The sequence below is a fragment of the Micropterus dolomieu genome, linkage group LG02 (assembly GCF_021292245.1).
Source record: "Micropterus dolomieu isolate WLL.071019.BEF.003 ecotype Adirondacks linkage group LG02, ASM2129224v1, whole genome shotgun sequence".
NCBI lineage: Eukaryota > Metazoa > Chordata > Actinopteri > Centrarchiformes > Centrarchidae > Micropterus > Micropterus dolomieu.
In genome coordinates this window covers 18,992,476-19,011,456 of record NC_060151.1, presented here as the reverse complement: position 1 = coordinate 19,011,456, position 18,981 = coordinate 18,992,476, and the positions used below count along the sequence as shown (strand labels likewise).

The 18,981-nt window shown below is 39.3% G+C and overlaps 1 protein-coding gene and 1 long non-coding RNA gene across 3 annotated transcripts in view; one reads left to right on the top strand and one right to left on the bottom strand.

Moving 5' to 3' along the window:
* Nucleotides 1-10,066, bottom strand: part of LOC123957559 — a 59,764-nt gene extending 49,698 nt beyond the window's left edge. For both annotated transcript variants that reach the window (XR_006821824.1, XR_006821823.1), the window contains exons 1-2: nt 9,870-10,066; nt 5,642-5,765 (exon numbers count right to left, since the gene is read on the bottom strand). This is a non-coding gene — a long non-coding RNA (uncharacterized LOC123957559). The remainder of the gene's footprint in view (nt 1-5,641; nt 5,766-9,869) is intronic.
* Nucleotides 10,067-10,741: 675 nt separating this feature from the next.
* LOC123957541 (transmembrane protein 235) lies at nt 10,742-18,484 on the top strand. The gene is made up of 4 exons (XM_046030409.1): nt 10,742-11,283; nt 12,356-12,433; nt 13,270-13,407; nt 16,988-18,484. The coding sequence occupies exons 1-4, from the start codon at nt 11,112-11,114 to the stop codon at nt 17,230-17,232; spliced, it is 633 nt and encodes a 210-aa protein (XP_045886365.1). The 5' UTR covers nt 10,742-11,111; the 3' UTR covers nt 17,233-18,484.
* The last annotated feature ends 497 nt before the right edge of the window (nt 18,485-18,981 follow it).

Sequence of the window (18,981 nt, the reverse complement as noted above, 5' to 3'; positions counted from 1 at the left end):
GCAATGCTGAGCAATGTATCCAAAGAGGACAATCATTCAGCATCACTACAAACACTAAAATACATTTTGTGATATAGATGTGTAACACATATAGAAACAGAGATCAGACATGTTCAGGAACAGACAGCATCAGTAGAACCGTCACATATCCATATCAGGGACAAGAAAGAAACCAAAGGTGAGCACATTTAAAGCATTTGATGGCCTATACATCATTGTTAATGTACCAGGTGTGAACTCAGAAAGTGCTTCTCTGGTGTTCTGCCTAGGGGCCTTAAACCACACTGCACTCTATATCCCTTTATACCCTGTTCTTAGTGTTTAGAGTTTCAGGGTGGTAAGATTAGAAAAATATATGGATTTAGATAACAGAAACTTTTGAAGAAAATGCTTAGTGGAATACTTATATGTGGAATAAGAAAACTGTTTTCCATCTGTTTACCCACAGTCAGATGAGAGGATTCAATGAATTACATTTGTGAAATGAGTGGTATGTGCACTTCCCAAACTCAGCTCCAATGTGTCAGCAAGCTGCTTCTTCAGACAGCTTTGGAGCTGTTGGAAAACATGTTTCACTTTTAACAGAGCTGGGCTATCTGCCTTCCCTCTGCTTCCAAGAACGTCCCACTGAAACTGATATGAATCTTCTCATTTAACTCTGGATATAACAGCAAACAACTGTATTTGTGTTCCACTAAGTTACCCAACACTGCTCTAGTAAACCTTTGCCACCACAGCCGTAAGGGGGTACTTTTTGTATTTTAATTCAATCTCTCACATGACTTACTGAATCAATTACATACTTCGGACACCCATCAAATCGCTAGGGGCACAAGCTGCCCATACCTGGTAAAGATGTTAGTGTGCAGCACAGAGGACAACCTTAACCTGTTTTTATCCTGTAGAGTTTTGTCAGTTATTTCCCAGGAATAAACTTAATCTGCAATAGTTCAAATGTAATGTCTAAACCAATGGTTTTGTGTTGTGTGCAATTTGCAATTAATACAGAAATATTTTAGAAAGCAAAGTCTAAAAGGCTTGGTCACCTATGCATCCTGAGAGCCTCCAGCCATATTTTTAGAATGTATTTAACATATATAGATGTTTGTTGTTTTACTATCTTTGTTTTCTGATCTGATTTTTGAAAACCTTTAATGACAATAAAAAGTTGAAAAAAACATATTTATTGACTTTGTGACTAGAATTGTATGCCAAGCTAATATAATATGAAAGAAATTTGTGATTCAGCACTTCAGATGAACGGCCAATGATTGTAGGGTTGATGACCCAGGTGTCCAAGAGCAAGAAACTGGACCCCAAATTGTCAGACTTCTGTCTTGCAAAATATTGTAATGTTTCAGCTCAGTTACTGAGAAATGGAGCAGAGATGACTCAGAGACATTTAGACTTGTGATAGTACGAAAAGCACAGGTGGTAGTACGTTAATGATGGCCATGTTCTATTCAAGTGTCTTAGTAAGTGAGTGCATTTCCATCCACCTGTTTTTTGCACATTTTCAAACTGTGCATTAAAAGCCTGAGTGGAAACATTGAAAATTCAAAAGACAAATTAAAATATTGCAAAAACGTTTTTTGGTGTTAGTGTATCCATGAAAACAAAATACGGCAAGGTGCAATGGAGGCAGTCTTAATCAGGCATTAATCATGACGTACATGAGGCATGTGATTTGTCACTCAAGCTTCAACTGAAGAGACTTAATACTGAAGCAGACGAGACTGTTTGTTACTCACATGAATACATGAAAAAAACATAAAAGGCATTTTTCCATCACGTTTTCTACATGGTTTTACTGTGTTCGAGCTTTGATGTTCCGCACTCATGGTTTAATGGCACCCAACCGGAAAATTTGTCCCGACAGCTGTTTATCTCAATGATAAACCTATTATTTGACTAACAGCAGTAGATTGAAACCAGTGGACAACAGCAGATGCATTCCAAGCAGAAATTATTTATTATTATTATATCAATCATGCTAGTGTCTGTGAGATCCCAGCCAGAACAATAAATTAAACAATCAACAACTTACATCCCTATCATACACAAAAGAAAATACCGGGTATTTTACCTACCTACCGAACATAGACAGGACAAAAAGGTCAACAAAAAGGGCTTCTCACCCCTGAAGCTATTATTTCACATTTTCTTTTTCAGATTTTCTGGAAATTCTGTTGACATCTGCGCTACATATGGATGGATACCTGACTCATGACAGCATGCCCAATATTAGGACCCTGAAACTGAAGCCGCTAAACTGAATTGAGGCATCATTAATGTTATGATTATCACCTGTGCTTTTCCTACTGTTTGAGAAAACAGTGAATTATAATTAGGGCTCAGTAATATAACAGGAAATGTCAAAGACTGTTGTCTCAATGGAGGACATAAATGGAACTGAGGTATCATTAATATTATTAGTTACTCTTGTAACTAATAATAACATCAGTTGACAAGTCACAACATCTGTTGAAAAAGGCTGATAAGCCCAACAGTAGTAATGAAAATGCTAGAAGGTGGCAGCTATTTGGCTGGCGAATTTTAATTTCCCAACCAGAGCAGTCCAACCTTATCAGCACTCATCCATGAATACAAGGCATAAAGGACTCTCTGACCAGCGTGTTATTACTGAGATGATTTTCCTATTCACTACACTGGGTGGCAGTATGTACACCTCGAAGTTCATTCTCTCTTAGAGTAATTGTCAGTGGCAAGTGCTGTGAAAGTAGCATATCATGCTGCAATCTAGACAAGCACAAACACCTGTTTGCAATCCACCACACCGCAACCGACCTCCTGACATCTGTTAACACTTTCAACAACTCCACATATTTAAACTGGAACTGGCATCAGCTGTCACATGCAGAACACAGTACTTAGTCCCTCAACAAGTCATTGTAAGTCGTTCAGGTTCCTAGCCATCTATCCACAACAACAGTGTAGTATTGTTTTCTAAAAATGTCAGTTTTCTCTCTTGAAAACACACACACTCTTTCTCAAGCCCATCATATTTTACCATGACATTTTGTCTTCCCTTATTTAATTATATAATTACACTGGTAAAAGTTTTCTTTGAGAATCACAGCCCATAAATGCCCTGCTCACTAGCCCTGATCATTACACATTACTCACTGAATGAAGATGTTTTCACAGAATAACTTGCCTTTAACATGCTCTTGACCGAACCAGAATAACTATGCAATTTCTGCTATAATGAGTGCCAAAGATTTTGGCATTTGCAAAGAACTTAATTTCAAGTAACCAACCTTTCTGACCCACGTGTGTTCTTCTGCCAGACTGCGCTTGAGACAGAATTCTGGTGAGAATTGATGGCTAGAGGTCAATATGTATGACCGACACTGTTTTCTTCCTCTGTGTGCTGTACTGCAGAACTGGCTAGGTTTGCCTGAGAGGCAGAGCTGTTTTTGACAAACAATACTAAAATGGGGTTATTTTTTCCAGGTTGTCAGATGAACAACTTCGGATTTTTTTTGTTGATCCACCATAGATGTTATCTCAAAAATACAAACAAATAGAAATCCAATTCTGATTTCTTATGGATTAAAAGCAAGCACTTGTTTTTAACACATGGGCCAGATGCTCTAAGCTTTTATGCAAATCATGTTTAAATGAAGTTCATCCAACTTCTTGGAACTGGACAATGTTTTGCATTTCATGTTTCTGAATGAGGCATCTTCTCAGAGGGAGAGTGGAGGAGTCAAAGAGTAGCAACCAAAATTCAGGCTCTAAAACTAGGGAGGCCAGCAACATTGATTGGTATGGTAAAACACAAAATGCACAAATTCGGCAACACAATGTGTAACTTATTTAATGTTAAGAGAGCCCTCCACCAATTTCACATTGCATTCCCATAACATTTTCAGGCTTACGATGGGCAGTTAAAAAGGAAAAATCGATGCAGCAGAACCACAAATATCATTTTCTATTCCATGCATTCTTCTTCCTCGTCAAAACCTTGCCCAATAACCACAATGCAACTTGACTGTCAACAGTGGTTGAGATTCGGGTGTGTTATGCAAGTAACCTTAGCCTCAAGCAGAGATAAGGAGCGGCCATTTGAATGACATTTGGCTACTGATAAGATTCCACACAGCTCCTTCTGGAGCCACAAAAGGCTTTATACAACTTTTTTCACATTGCAGTTCTCCCCGAGACCTGTAAACAGACTCTGATGTGTTCTCCTTTAATCTTAAATGTTGGGCACATAATATCTAGAGCAAAGGATTACACAGTAGTCTACATTTACTCAAATATTGTACTTGGGGTTTCCATTTTCTGCTACCAAATACTTCTACTACACTTCATTCAGAGGCAAATATTGCACTTCTTACGCCACTTTATTTCACTGATAACTTAAATTAATAGTTACTTTGCACCTTCAGACTAATAACAGGAAATATAATTAACAAATAAATGATGATGTGTGATTATAGTTAAAAATAAGGTAAGAGTTTACTGATCCCTGTGGGGAAATTCACAAATTATTCTTAAGCATCCGTGACACCCAACTGCAAAACATCGTTTTCAATCATGTCATCGGCAAAAGTCAGACAGGTTTAAAATCAAATTATCGAACAACAAACCACACCTTCCCCCCTTCATCCCCGTCAGATATCCCAGATCTCCATCTGTTAAAGTTTCAATGAATGACTTCTCTTTGCTGATTATCTAATGTTGCTGGCCAAATCTAAAGAAGCATCACAACAATAGATGCATTTTACAGATATTCTGACAAGGAACAAGATTGTGAAATGTCAGTGAAATCCAAATAGGGTTTTACTGAGCTACACTGATACTGTACAAACAAATAGCAGTACTATACATAATAAGGAACACAAATTACATCTATGGGCCTTTCCATCTTGAAAGCTTTCAGAAACAAAGGAAGAAGGTCTCTTCTGTGCCATGAAACAACCAAACCTGAACTGGGCTACAAATATTCAAATCCATACCTGAATTAATTTTAGTATATGATAGTGATGTGAGTGGACACTAAAACAAGGCAATTGAAAATGGGATTAACATCCAAGTGCGACCCTTCAAACTGAAATTGGTAAGAATATCCTTCACAGAAACACAATACACAAACGATGCAGCGCTGGAACAGACTAATTTCGAATTTTAATTAGGATCCAAAGAAGAGTAATACTATTCAACAAAACACCTTAAAGCCAATGAGCCAAGCTCCAACCATTACAAAGCTACACACAGAAGAAAATGGAGAGAAGTCCTTTCAGTTAGCTCATCAACGGTGCACCGCCTAAACACAGACCTCACACAAACTGGACCAAACAAATCACAGCCAAAGAGAAGGAAAACATTGGACCTTTCATACAAATAGTAACGTAAACATAGTTATTTAGCACTGACCTGCCCCATACTGAGGCAAATTAACTTGGCACTTTGAGCAACTGTCAAAGATATTCTGACCACTGAGCCTGGCCATTGAGACTGGTGGACACAGACAAAACTGGCAACCCAGAGTTCTGCCAGTAAGAAAAGGTACAGACAGAGACTCAGAGACAGAGAAACATTGGTTTCCTATGTAAAGAGAGGAAACTGCACAGTAGAAAGAGCTGGAGCCAAGGAGATGTTAACTTCTGACCTCTCTTTTACCTATCTTCTGATACTCTGTTGGCTCATCACGTTGCTCTCACACCTTCATACTGTCATCCACAGTTTGGAAATAATATGGTTCAGTCAATTTCTCCTGCATTCCTCTCAAGAATCTGCAAAAAGAAAGAATAGATTTAGCAATCTCCAAAATGCGGCAGAACATAAATTGCTTAGGAACAGTAATGTCAGCAATGCTTCACTGATCCAAGGTTAGCTGTGAGCAAAAGCTGCTGTTGTAGCAAGAAGATGCACACAGAACAGAACAATACCAGCAAGACAAACCTCAAACATGTCCAGTTCAACCACACTGTGTATTTGTGATGTAGAGGTGAACCGCTAACTGACTTGTGTGTGTGTGTGTGGACAGAAACAGCAATTCTTGTTAATCTTCCTGACAATAACCATAAGCCAGCAGTAGTGTTCTGCTGGCTTATGTACTGCTTCAAGCAAGCACAAAGCATTTTAGCTATAATATTCAATTGTAAAAAATGGTTAATTTAAAGCAAGGCAAAGCTTTTTACATTAAAACTTAGCAATAGCTTCTAAGAAAATGTGGCATGGGTTTTCAGCAAATTTGTAAAGCCAGCAAAACAAGATAGAAACCTGTGTGTGTTTGCATCAAATGTTTGAGGTGAAAATAATCAAAAGCACTTCAAAAGATTGAATAATAACTGAGCCAGAACAACTCTGATACACCATGGCATTACATTGCTGCTTTCCACCAAAGATGGCATATCAGTATTGCTAATGAAAGAATTTACAAATGAACACAGGTTTACAGGTGCAGGGAAGATACAAGCCAACACATTTTGCATTGTTCCGGTAGTTTGTGCAATATCTTCAATGCAAGACATCATCTGTGCAGTATAGACCTCTGCTTAGATAACCTCTGTAATACGTAAGAGATGCTGAGGATCAGACATTGTTAATTGCTATTGCTGTTAAACTAGGCAACACTGTGCGAAACATTGGTGGATAATTAATACTGTGGCTTTTTCAATAAAAAAATTGTCGCGTGAAGTCCATCTTTTATTGCAACAAATGAAATAAAATAATAATAAAAATGTATAAACAAAAACCCACATCAATATCAGTGTTTATGAGACATCAATCTGTGATGGTTAAATAATAATCAGGGGGTGTATCTGAATTTGAATTAAACAGATACTGTATCAATGAAAATGACAATTGCAATTATAAATAGAGAATTAAATCAATTCATGCACAGTTTAAGTATTGTAATATACCCTAAATGTGTCACAGCAGATGCATTTGTGGAAACAAAACTTATAATTAAGGGCAATTAAACTAAAAATAGACCCCACGAGTTTGGATGCTTTAGAAAATTGCAGTAATCAAGGAGGACTTAATTTCCTATCCTACACTTGACAAAACCATTTTTCCCTCTCATTAATGTCTGATGGACATGCACAAAACTTTCCATGAACCATTTTTACTTTGTGGCAGGGCGCATTATCCTGCTGAAAGAGGCTACTGCCATCAGGGAATTCCGTTTCCATGAACGGGTGTATATGGTCTGCTACAATGCTTAGTTGGGTGGTATGTGTCAAAGTAACATCCACATTGCCCAAAGCATCACACCGCCTCCGCCGGGTTGCCTTCTTTCCATAGTGCATCCTGGTGCCATGTGTTCTCCAGGTAAGCAACGTACACGCACCTGGCCATCAACATGATGTAAATGAAAACATGATTCATCAGACCAGGCCACCTTCTACTATTGCTCTGTAGTCCAGTTCTGATGCCCATTGTAGGCGCTTTCAGCAGAGGACAGGGGTAAGAATGCACACTAAAAACTCCTGGGTTATTTCAACCCATTTTCTGGGTTAGTTGTGTTGGGTTAAAATTATGGGTTATTTTTTCAGAGAGTAACCATTTTCTGGATTATAGGGCTAATATTTTGACCCAATTCCTGGGTTGTTTGGGTTTCTGGGTTGTTTTTCAAAGAGTAACCCATGTTCTGGTTTAAAGGGTTGGCTTTCTCTCTCTCAAATTCAAATGAGCTTTATTGGCATGAATGTATAGCAACCACCCCTAACCCTGGAATTTTCTCACAACAGTCATTTGAAATAACTGTCACTTCGCACTCGATCCGTTTTGGCCTGTGCTTCTTCGGTGCAACTTCGTTGTGTATTCAAGGTAAGCAAGTATTTTCAGTGTTGATGTAACGTAAACTTTTGTGCCTATGTCCCCGTTGCTAGTTTAGCACCATTTGCTGAAAAAATTACCATGCTTAGTTGCTACATTTAGACTAGCGTTAGCCGTGGTAATTGTGTGGTTGCCATGTACATCTAACTACTTTAAAGTCTGTGTAAAGTCACACATGCCATGACACAACCAATGTTTGAGGACTTTAAGCCTTAAGTTCTATCCAGTTATTGAATGTTGTCGAATGTTTGAGAGAGAATGTTTGAGTTGTTTATTTTTCTATTTTTTATATAGAAAAGTGCTTGAAGTCACATGTCTTCCTTTGTTCTGTTTTCCAGCCACTCATCTGTTTCCATGGTTTCTGTCATTTAGTTAATCTGCATCACCTGTATTCTGTTAATCAATGTTCATCTGTGTTAGTATTTAGTTCCTTCAGTCTTTGGCCATTCTACTTTACAGTCTTGTTTAGTGTGTGTTCATCCTGCTTGTCTGTACCTTTTGGAGTTACTTTATTAGTAAAATGTTTGAATTAGAAGTTTGGACTCCTCTTCTTCTGCCTGCACCACACTGTGACAGATATAATGTAAAACAAAGTTAAGTTATTTTTGACCCAACTCCTGGGTTAAAAAGGGACCGACAAATTTCTGGGTTATTTCAACCCAGATATTGGGGTTGTTCTTTTGACCCAGAAGTTGGGCTATATTAACTACAACATTGGGTTTTTTAACCCAACATTTGGGTCCGGTATTTAACCCAGACGTTGGGTCAAAAAGAATAACCTAGTAATTAGTTGGTCCCTTTTTAACCCAGGAGTTTTTAAGTTTGTGGGCACCCTGACTGTTCGGCAGCTACACAGCCCCATACACAACAAACTGTGATGCCCTGTATGTTCTCACACCTTTCTATCAGAACCAGCGTTACCTTTTTCAGCAACTTGACCTACAGTAGCTCGCCTGTTGGATCAGACCACATGGGCCAGCCTTTGCTCCCTACGTGCATCAATGAGCCTTGGCTCCCCATGACCCTGTCACCACGTCACCTTTCTTGGATCACGTTTGATAGGTACTGACCAGTGCAGACCAAGAACACCACACACTAGCTGCAATTTTGGAGATGCTCTGACCCAGTCGTCGATACATCACTATTTGGCCCCTGTCAGAGACACTCAAATCCTTACGCTTGCACATTTTTCCTGCTTCTACACATCAACTTAGAGGACTAAATCTTCACTTGCTGCTTAATGTATCCCACCCACTGACAGGTGCCATGCTAAGAAAATCAGTGTTATTCACTTCACCTGTCATAATGCTACAGCTGATACTTTGTTAGTTTTACTTTCCATGTCAGTAATCAGAGGGCTGTGGGATTTGAATGCTTGCATCAATACTTACTTACATGAAAAAGAATAACACCCACAAGTGTGCAATTACACTGAACTTTATCATTAAAGGCATATATGTTAATTTCCCCCAGTGTGTGTGTTTCCCCCTTTTTTCACAACACTGAAAACACAGCTATGGCTACATTTCCTGGTGAATAGGCTACAGAGGACAGGGAAAGCCTGTTGTCATTCTGCAAGAGTTTGGTAGATTTATTTTCAAGCAAGACAACTCCCTGCGTACTACAATAAAGCTACACAAGAATGGCTTTAAAATATCCTGGAGTAAGGAAGTGGGCAAGTCAGAAACCTCTGTCCAATTGAGGATTTGTGGCAGGACTCGAAAATTGCTTTTCACTCATGGTCCCCATGGCACTTGACCGAGCTTGGGCAGTTTTACTAGAAAGAAGGGGGGGGGGGGGGGGGGGGGGCGTATCGTCCATATGTGACATAGACCTATCCACACAGTCTCCAGGCTGTAATTGTTGCCAAAGGTGTCTCTACTAAGTGTGCATATTGGCTTGAAAGGGGTGCATGATGTAGGCTATAGTTAATAGCTGAACTTAGTTTTTACAACAATCTGTAGATATGTTTGACATTAAGACCACCTCCGTGACAAAATACAGCCTAATCACAGAGATAATTAAATGTTCAGTTAAAACACCGAACTTACCTCGGAGACCGCTAAAGTTAGCTCGTTAAACAGGTGCCCACACTTTTACGTTATTGTTTCTCACATAGCATTATCAGCCCTACTTTTAAACGTCGTAGCTATAACGTCCCCTTCGGCTTACAAAGCAGTTGGCTACCAACACAACACTACGCCGTCTTGCCTTGTGCTAGATTTTTGCACACGTCAATAAAGCTGCCCCATCTGCAGGTCCCCTCCGGTATAACAGGTGACAAAGTGCCTGGTCATAAAGCACAGGTAGGCCTAAGTAGGCCTATTCTAATTAGGATGCCAACAGAGCTTCTTAAATGTAATTAAACCTATCTCATAAGCTGGAGAGGATTTATGTATTTGCTAGCGGTATGGAGCAATGTGTTTTACAGCTTACATAGATAAACTGAAAACAGCAATCCACTGTGTTTGTAACAGTATTTTATCTTAGCTAATTTGCAACGCACGTCCAGAGAAGGGATTTTAAAGAAATACAACATTATTAAACAGTGAGGAAAAAAGGAAATGAAAAAAGTATACAAGTAGGATACAATAGCCTAAGTTACAATAGAACACAAGATAAAATGAGTATCTGAAGATACAATAAAACACATGTATCATGAACTACAATAGACTAGAGTACAACCTTAAATCTTGATTTGTAGTTACCTCACATAGGCTGCCTTGTAATTTAGGCTACGATACTGTAAACGGATGGAGTCGGTATATGTCTGGTCACAAAAGCAGCCACTATTGCTATTGGAAAAAAAATTGGCTACAATTGCGTTTTTGTAATCAAGTCAAAAACAGATAACTAAACTGTGGCCGGATGTGGGCTCTTTTGTACCACAAAAATACATTTTTAGCACCTTCACAACACGTGTGTCCGGGTCGTGGAGTTTATTTTGGAATTCCGCACCAGAAGTGTGGCGTTTTATCCCTCTTAACTTGACTCCGTGGATCAATCCAGGAGCGCCGCTGCCGCCTTAAGCCCCCATTTACCTGACGGTGTTATAAGCTGATGCAAAGAAGGACGCATCTCTCTTCTCAGTTTTTTTCTTTCAAAGTAAACGGGAACAATTTAAGACCGTGGTAGCCATGGAGAACCAGCACTTTACAGGGATGGAATCAGCTGGAGTGCTTTTACGCATCGCACCTCTTGGAGCGTTGATACAGATTATGCTGTAGAAAAAGGGTTTTAAAAAACTGCTCAGAACATTAGAGTAACTACGCTCTGCGTGTGGACCGTATATAATGAGGTACGGATTGGTTGTCCTTACTGCTGGGTTTACAGGTTTGCTCAGTTTTACCCTCCTCGCTGTGGCTATTGGGACTGATTACTGGTACATCATCGATGTGAATCAACCCAACCACACAGGTCCAGACGACCTGAGTTCACATTCTGGACTGTGGAGAATTAATGAAGGTATACCAATTCAATTCAAGCCTACATATTATAGTTTGTAGTTTGTGTGAGATTTTCTTCAGAAGATAAGTTAAGGCTTTATCGTGTGGCATACATACAGTTGGGCGTAAAACGTATTGACGGGTTCAATCACAAGGTTTATTAGGCTATTTTGAATTTGTTTATGTTTCATCAGGCGTGCAAATAACAGTATTGATGGTGTTGAACTGTGAGTTATGTGATGCAACATAGTCTTTACATTGTTACAGTGGGTTATCACGGGTGTCTGATGTTGCTGCATTACCATGTTTATTGTCCACGCAGATGCTAGTTTGGTTTGGTTTATTCCTCGGCAATGTCAGGGCGGCAGAGAACTCAGGCGCAAAAACTCATTTTTGTGACAGTGGTGCACAGAGGAGGTGACATGCCAGTGCGTTTAGCTTGGAGAAATAAATTACAAAGACGGCTATGTGCTGAATTATTAATTAACTGAATAAGATTCTTAACATTTCACTTTTTATTCAACCAGTATAATGAACCATACAGGAATAATATCATAGAGCCCAAACCTCATATTCGCAGTTTAGTTTCTTTTGTTGTAGCCTATATAACTGTAGGAACTGTAACCTCTCACATCTGTCTCAGCCCCTGCAGGCAGCTGCTGAGGAACACGCAGGAGGTTGCAGAGAGATTCTAAAGGTTCTTTTTCTGCTTGCTGGCTGCACTGCTTGGGCTCACAGTGGTGTCCAATTTGTTGCTGGTGGCGCCCAGAGTCCTCAAAGTGAATGCTAAATAATGAGACAATGATTGAAGCTCTTCAAGCTATGCTCACCTGTGACATATCTGCAAAAGTGGAACATGCACTGACACAAAACTGTCAGGCATGCAGGGCTGGTGAAATGTGTCACACAGAGGTGTAATAAAAGGTTTGATGCATTTAGTCATGCAATGTGTTACAGCCTATCTCTGAATATAATTATTTGTGCAACTCTAGGATAAAAACTGACATTGTTATCCAGCAGGAATTTTGCAAAGTCCTACAGCTCTGTCCACATGTCCTGTCATGTGTGACCTTTTCCCTTGACATTTTCAGGCACAAACAGGAGCTCAGTCATCCCTTCTTTCACAGCAAATATGTCCAGCCTGTCAGAGGCGGATAGGCACCTGCTTGGTGAGTGGTTTTATTTATCAACTGTCATAGTGAGGTGTTAATGAGTTTGATTTAAAATAAAAACAAAGTCAATGAATCCTGACAAAAGTAATTGGTAGGTGTGTTGGCTGCTGAAGTAATAACATGTACAAGCGATAGTATGAAGAAAGTCAGAAGTTCAGCACATCCCTTAGATGCTCGACTGGTCAGAAAGTTTAACCCAGAGGACATACAGTAAGCAAACATGAACATTTTGCAAACGATAATGTGTTCTCTGAAACAGTTCCTGTCTGGAATTTTGACAATGAAATACAGTAATAAATTGTCCGCTGTGACAGAGAACACTCTGCAAGTTGATTTTCATACCCTACTAATCATGAAAATAGAAACCAGTGGTTCCCTGGATGATCAATCAATTTGAAAAGCTATTGCAAATGGTTGCACTTAGTAGTTATTTAAAGCTGGAGTAGGCAATTTATTTTAGAAGCATTTTGTGATGTTTGTTGACATTCTCTTTACATACAGCAATCAATAAATCAAATGCTCTGACAAAATAAAAAAAATTGATATCTGTGGATATCTGTGTGTTGCAGGACTGTAATAAACTATTATATCTGCCAGTCTACCTATCGACGTGCCTTGCTGCGCGCACTTTGCCCGTGTACTCACTGCCCATGAAAATGTGTTTGGGGGACTGACTGTTGAAGGGAAGGGGGTGGGGTGGGTATTTTTTCTGGTCAGATGCTTTCAAAATCTAGCAATCGTTTGCTAGTTCTCCAAAGATACCCCAGCTCTAAAAATGCAGCTGACTTGTAGTTCAGGCACTGTAACACATTGTTGCATATGTGTGTTTACAGGCTTGCATAAGGTCGTGGTCATCATGTTGCCCCTCAGCCTGGTCCTGCTGGTGTTTGGCTGGATCTTTGGACTCGTCAGTTCATTGGCCAGCAGTCCTAACTTGCTGGTTGGATCAGCATCCTACTTTCTCTTCTGCAGTAAGTCCACAGATCATTTATTATTTTCATTTTTTTTTCAAAGCCTGCAGCAATTATGTGTGCTTGACATGTAGACTGGTTGGAAGCAAATCCTCTGCCTGCTCATGTCAGTGTGTAAGATGTCCAGCGCAAGAATAGTGTTTAGGCGGCACATCCTGCACATGTAGGTGTCTTTGTTTGTGTTAACTCTTGAATATGCAATTTCAACTGCTCCCTCTGACCTCTGACCTTTAGCCATCTTAGACATTAGAAGTATACTGGAGCACACTGAAGGCCAATGAGAAAACAGTGATTAGTGTAAATGTTATATCTTGCAGTTGTGTGGAGAAGATTGTTAAAAGTAGAATCTGTGAGTGCATTTATATCTCTGTGTGGACATTCAAAATACCATTTGACTTAACTGAGTTGAGTTAGGTATCTTTTTGCTATTTGTTATTAGAGTAGGTGGAGATGGGGAAGGAAATAAGGAGAAAAAAAGCACTGTGCAAGACTTTCATCTCTTTATTCGCTCTTTTTGTCAGATTTTGTGAATAGACACCGGGTGATTGACTCAAGACATTTAGATGCAGTTATGGTAGTACTGTGAGAGATGTTTGTGCTGCTCTGACAGGGACTCCTACTGTATATGCTGAATCACAGATTTGAAGACCTTTTCCATACACTCCAAACGTGTGGAAATAAAGTTTGAGGTAATGATTTACTGGGGACAGTTTTTTTTTCTTACCAATCAGATTGCATAAAATAAATCATAATTGCAAGCAGATGAGCCTGAACAGGATTTTAGACACCAAACCACCAAACATTCTCACTGTGGATATGGACATAATTAACAGCATTTGGAGTGATTGCTGATCGTGATGGAGTGGCACATAATAGCAGACGATCTTATCGTTGATTTCAGTCTGTTTTAAATACAATATAAACAACAATGTCTTTCTTGTAGAATCTGAGGATGATCAAATAGGTAGTTACTTATATAGTGGCCTATTACACAGAATATCATTCCAATAATCTTGGACAGTCAAATCATCAACAAACATCTTCCTGAAATGTAATTGTGATGCGCAGCCCTGACATTTGATGGATTACTGAGTTTGTGAACACATTTGTTAGCCATGCTAGTGGCTAACAAATGTGTGCCTGTCAGTCTTTTGTTGGTTAGTCCACTGTTTCGGCCAAGACTGAAATATCTCAACATCTATTTGAAGGATTGCATGAAAATTTGTAAATATATTCATGATGCTGCCAGGATGAATCCTTTTGAATTTGATGATTATCCAGCTTTTCCTGTAGCACCGCCAAGAGGTTGACATGTGTGGTGTTAAAGTGAAACGTTTTATAAACTATTGGATATGCCATGACATGAATAGTAATAACTTTGGTGAGCATATTGCCATGCTAGCATTAGCGTTTAGCCAATTTAGCGCCACTGTGCCAAAGTACTGCGTCACAGAGATGTTAGTATTGCCGTAAAATAGAATTGCTAACCGCCTCATATCTGAATGGTGGATAGATAAACTGAATGTAACCCCTGAAATAATACACATAATTCTGTATCTGTCCATAGAAATGACTATTCAATGCTCAAAATACAAACTGAATCCCCAACAGAATTTGAGCTAAAAAATAAAACTGTTTATCTATGACACTGGAGAGTCCCCTTTGAGCATAAATGCTGTACGTTTTTCCTGTACAGTAAGGAGGACTGATCTGTGGGTCCCTTAAATGGCAGTATAAGGAGCACTTTATCAGCAGTTCAAAAACAGAAAGATTGCTTTTTTTCCCTTCACTGTGACGGGGTCAGCTGTTGAGCAGTCACCATAAACAGAATATCTTTCAAGGAATGCTTTTCAATAGACCTGAACACAAAGGGAATGCGTTTGAATCTCAACTGGGGTGCGGTTGAGGGTGAATGCATGAATCTGTCACAGATGTGGGAGGTCTAGCTATGTACTCCGACAGGCCCAGCCTCCCATGTCACACAGGAGAGACAGCTAATTTCGTGCTTTGCTCCGAATGTCCTGTCCACATCTACATCGAAAGACCTGCAAGCACTAAGCTCTTCCACCTCTGATATTTGGTAAACAGAGAAGGGGTAATGGACCCCCCCCCCCCCCCCTCCAAAGCAACCTTTATTTATTTCATGAGCAACCTGTTTCTGGGTTTGAAATGTCAGTATAAAATATGGTATATCCAAACACAAGTTTCACATTGAGCAATGTGCCAATAGGTCTTTGAAATCCCATCTGAACGCACATCACGTACAACAGCACTGATCAGTCTTTTGGAATTTGGACAGGCCTCAGATATCACATCTGGCCAAACTGACATTTCCACCTTGGACAATTTTTACTTCTTCCTCAGCTTTAACTCTGCAACTCAAGGTTGTTTTTAAAAAGCTGCCTTCATGCCATTAAAATGGTCAAATTTGTATCGCTTTTCTCAGTGAGCACAATAGATGTTCAGCAAATCCATAGTGTGGTATTGGTGCAGTCGCAGCTCAGACTACCCATAAAATGCAATGGAACTATAAAAGTCACATTATGCACAGGAGACTACACAAACAAAATGGATGTAGATTAGAACGAAAGGTAAAATCTTGACCATGTGGGAGGAGAGAACTGGTACGAATCAGTGTCAGTAATTTCTCCAATTTTTTCCCCAGCAGACCACAATTATGACTAATTGAGCACATTTAAGCCTGAATTGAAGTCTTGTATAAAAATGATTGGTCTGCCTGGCCACAAAAGGGTGGTCTGCCGAAGAACCCGCTGTGCCTCCTTCAGCACTGTTCATGACATTTGTACTTAACATTTTGTACTTCTTTCTTTCTTTCTGCTCTGGTGTGTGTGCCTACATGCAAATTAGGCACACTGCTTGACGGACATTGAGAGACGAGCCCACAAGTAATTAAGAATGGTTAAATGCAGCAGACAGTAGTTAAGTGTGTAGTGGTTCTGCCTTCTATGGTGCCATACAAAAGGTCAGTCTGAAATATACTTGTAGAGGTGACTACTCGGTATTTAAGTGTGTTTTGGGGGTTGACATTCAGTGATGTGTTATTCCTTTCGGCCCACTCCTGTTATAATTATTATGCGAGATGTTTGATCCGATTTGTCTGTTTGGGAATACAAGAAATCAAAAATACACACCATAGAAAGTTATGTCACAGGTCATAGTGTAAATGCTCTGATTAAATTTAGAATCACCTTGCTGGAATAATTTGCACATGAATGAGAAACATTTAAATCTGAAATGCTTCAAGATTGCACTGTTCCTCATTAATGGGCTAACAAGTCTATGTTGTCTAATACCATCCATTGAGTTATGTGAAAGCAATTAAGTTGGGGAAAAAAATATTTTTTGCTAATTCATTCACTATTACCTCAATAGCCTCATTGTATAAACTGGTTATGTTTCATACAACACCATGATGTTTTAGGCAGCTCAAGGGTCTTGTGTCTGGAGAATTCATTCCAAATCTTCAAGAAGGATATATGTCCATGTTACAGCGTGTGTGAAAATCTGGGCAGTTATGTATTTCCAATGGTGCCATCTGTCTGTTTATGTGCACCAACAGGTCTTTTCACCCTGACTGGGGTCAGCGTCTACATCAAATACTCGAACCAGGCCATGGAGGAGTTCCAGCGTATCGTGTCCCCGGAGAACCTTGCCAATGTGGATGTTTCCTTTGGCTGGTCTTTAGCCACAGCCTGGCTCTCCTACAGCCTGGAGGTGGCCACTGGTCTGCTGCTGATGGTAGCTGCCAGAATAACTCAGATTAAGGGACGCTATGACTCTGGTGTAGCCATCGCCATGTTGTAGATTGGTGTTTTTTGATACCCAAGTGAATCTAAAAGCCCAGAGGTTCGATGATATTACTGTTGTTATTCCTGTATTTATTTTTAGTACTGAAGAAAATTTCTTTTGAAGAGTATTGTAATACCATGAAGCAGGTAGCGATCAAGACAACAAAATGTAAATGCAAGCTCGCTTTACATAACTGCAACTATGGAAACACAGATGCTGAAGAAGTGATGCTGTTGAACATCTGTTTGATCATTGTTTTTGCTGGCTTGTTGTTATTGCCTGCTACCTTTCATCCTCTCAATATAATTTTCTATCCATTGTCCCAATGATGCTATAAATGTGGGCACACAAATAGAAAAACAGAGGCTACCCTTTCAGAGTGTAATTACTGCATAGATTAGCAGATTCTTTTTTTCTTTGAGTGTTTATCAGTAATTTCAGCCTTGTGTTGGCATATTGCAGTCAATATTTATGTATAGCTAATAACCCTTTTATTATGTATACATTTCTGTAAGGGTTTGTGGGTCACATTTTAGGTTTTCCTTTTTGACACCTGCTTTATCCTGTAAGGGTGTTCGGCTTACACTTACTCGACACCCATATGAAATATTTAATTCAACTGAAAAAATTGCAGATTCTGCAGCAGAGAATCACCAGGCAATGCAGCTGTATAGACTCTAGCATGCTGTCAAGAATGGTATAGTTTCTAATATTATTATAAAAAAGCTGCTGCATTGTTGATCCATGTACCAGAGTATTGTGACTTTTAAAGAAACATCTAAAATATTAGTTTGCGCCTCCTGCTTACAAACTTCACCAAAATCCACCCTACTGGTGAATGCATTATGGAAACAGGGCTAAAGATAATTGCACTCATGCCAGCTGTTTTCACAGAATATGTGAATGTGTTGCCTTGCAGTAGTAGTAGCTAGATATTGTAATGTTGTCTGTGCTGTCATTTCTAGAAATGAGACTCCTCTCTACATGTTGGGGCACAATGAAAATACAACACTGAACATTTTGCAATGCAGAAAAATGTATTGTGTTGACGTTCCCTTTTCACAATCGCATCAAACCTTGCTCATGCTTTTGTAACAGAACGGCTTAACTATTTCTTATTAACTGTGATAGCAATGAAACATCAATCCAGCTGTAGTGTGAATACATACTGTAAGTATGCAACAGAAACCAGCCACAATGATCAGATGCTTTCAAGTGCACAAATGTCCTGAGGAGTCATCTAAAACACAATGATTATATGCTCATGCATCCACTCTGTTTTATGTATTCTAAATGTAATACAATTCTGAGAAAACAAGTCTTGCATTTACTAGACCACCGAGCCTTAGGTTAAATTGGGACTGCCTGCCTCTGAATGTAAATGAAGCACATCCGGAGTCAGGCCAGACAGAAAAACAATTGTGTAAAGAATTGCCAAAGACAGCCTCAGAAGAATTTAGAAATGGCTGACCAATATGTTGCAACACTGCTGTCTATAAAAGATACATTCATTCAAAATATATTTGCACCTTCAAACCATTGTCGATGTTGTGACAACCGTGAAATTGTAACACAAAAGTATGCTCATCATTTTCAGTGCATTACTGCCTCTATGCTAAGGTAGGAATGCACCAGTAAAAAAGACAAAGAAGATGGTAGCAAGGCAATGTAAAGAATGAAGCTTACAAAGCATCAAAGAAAGGCTTTGCAAATATAAAATGTGCAGAAAACAGAACTGTTTGAAAAGCAAACTCCACAATGTGC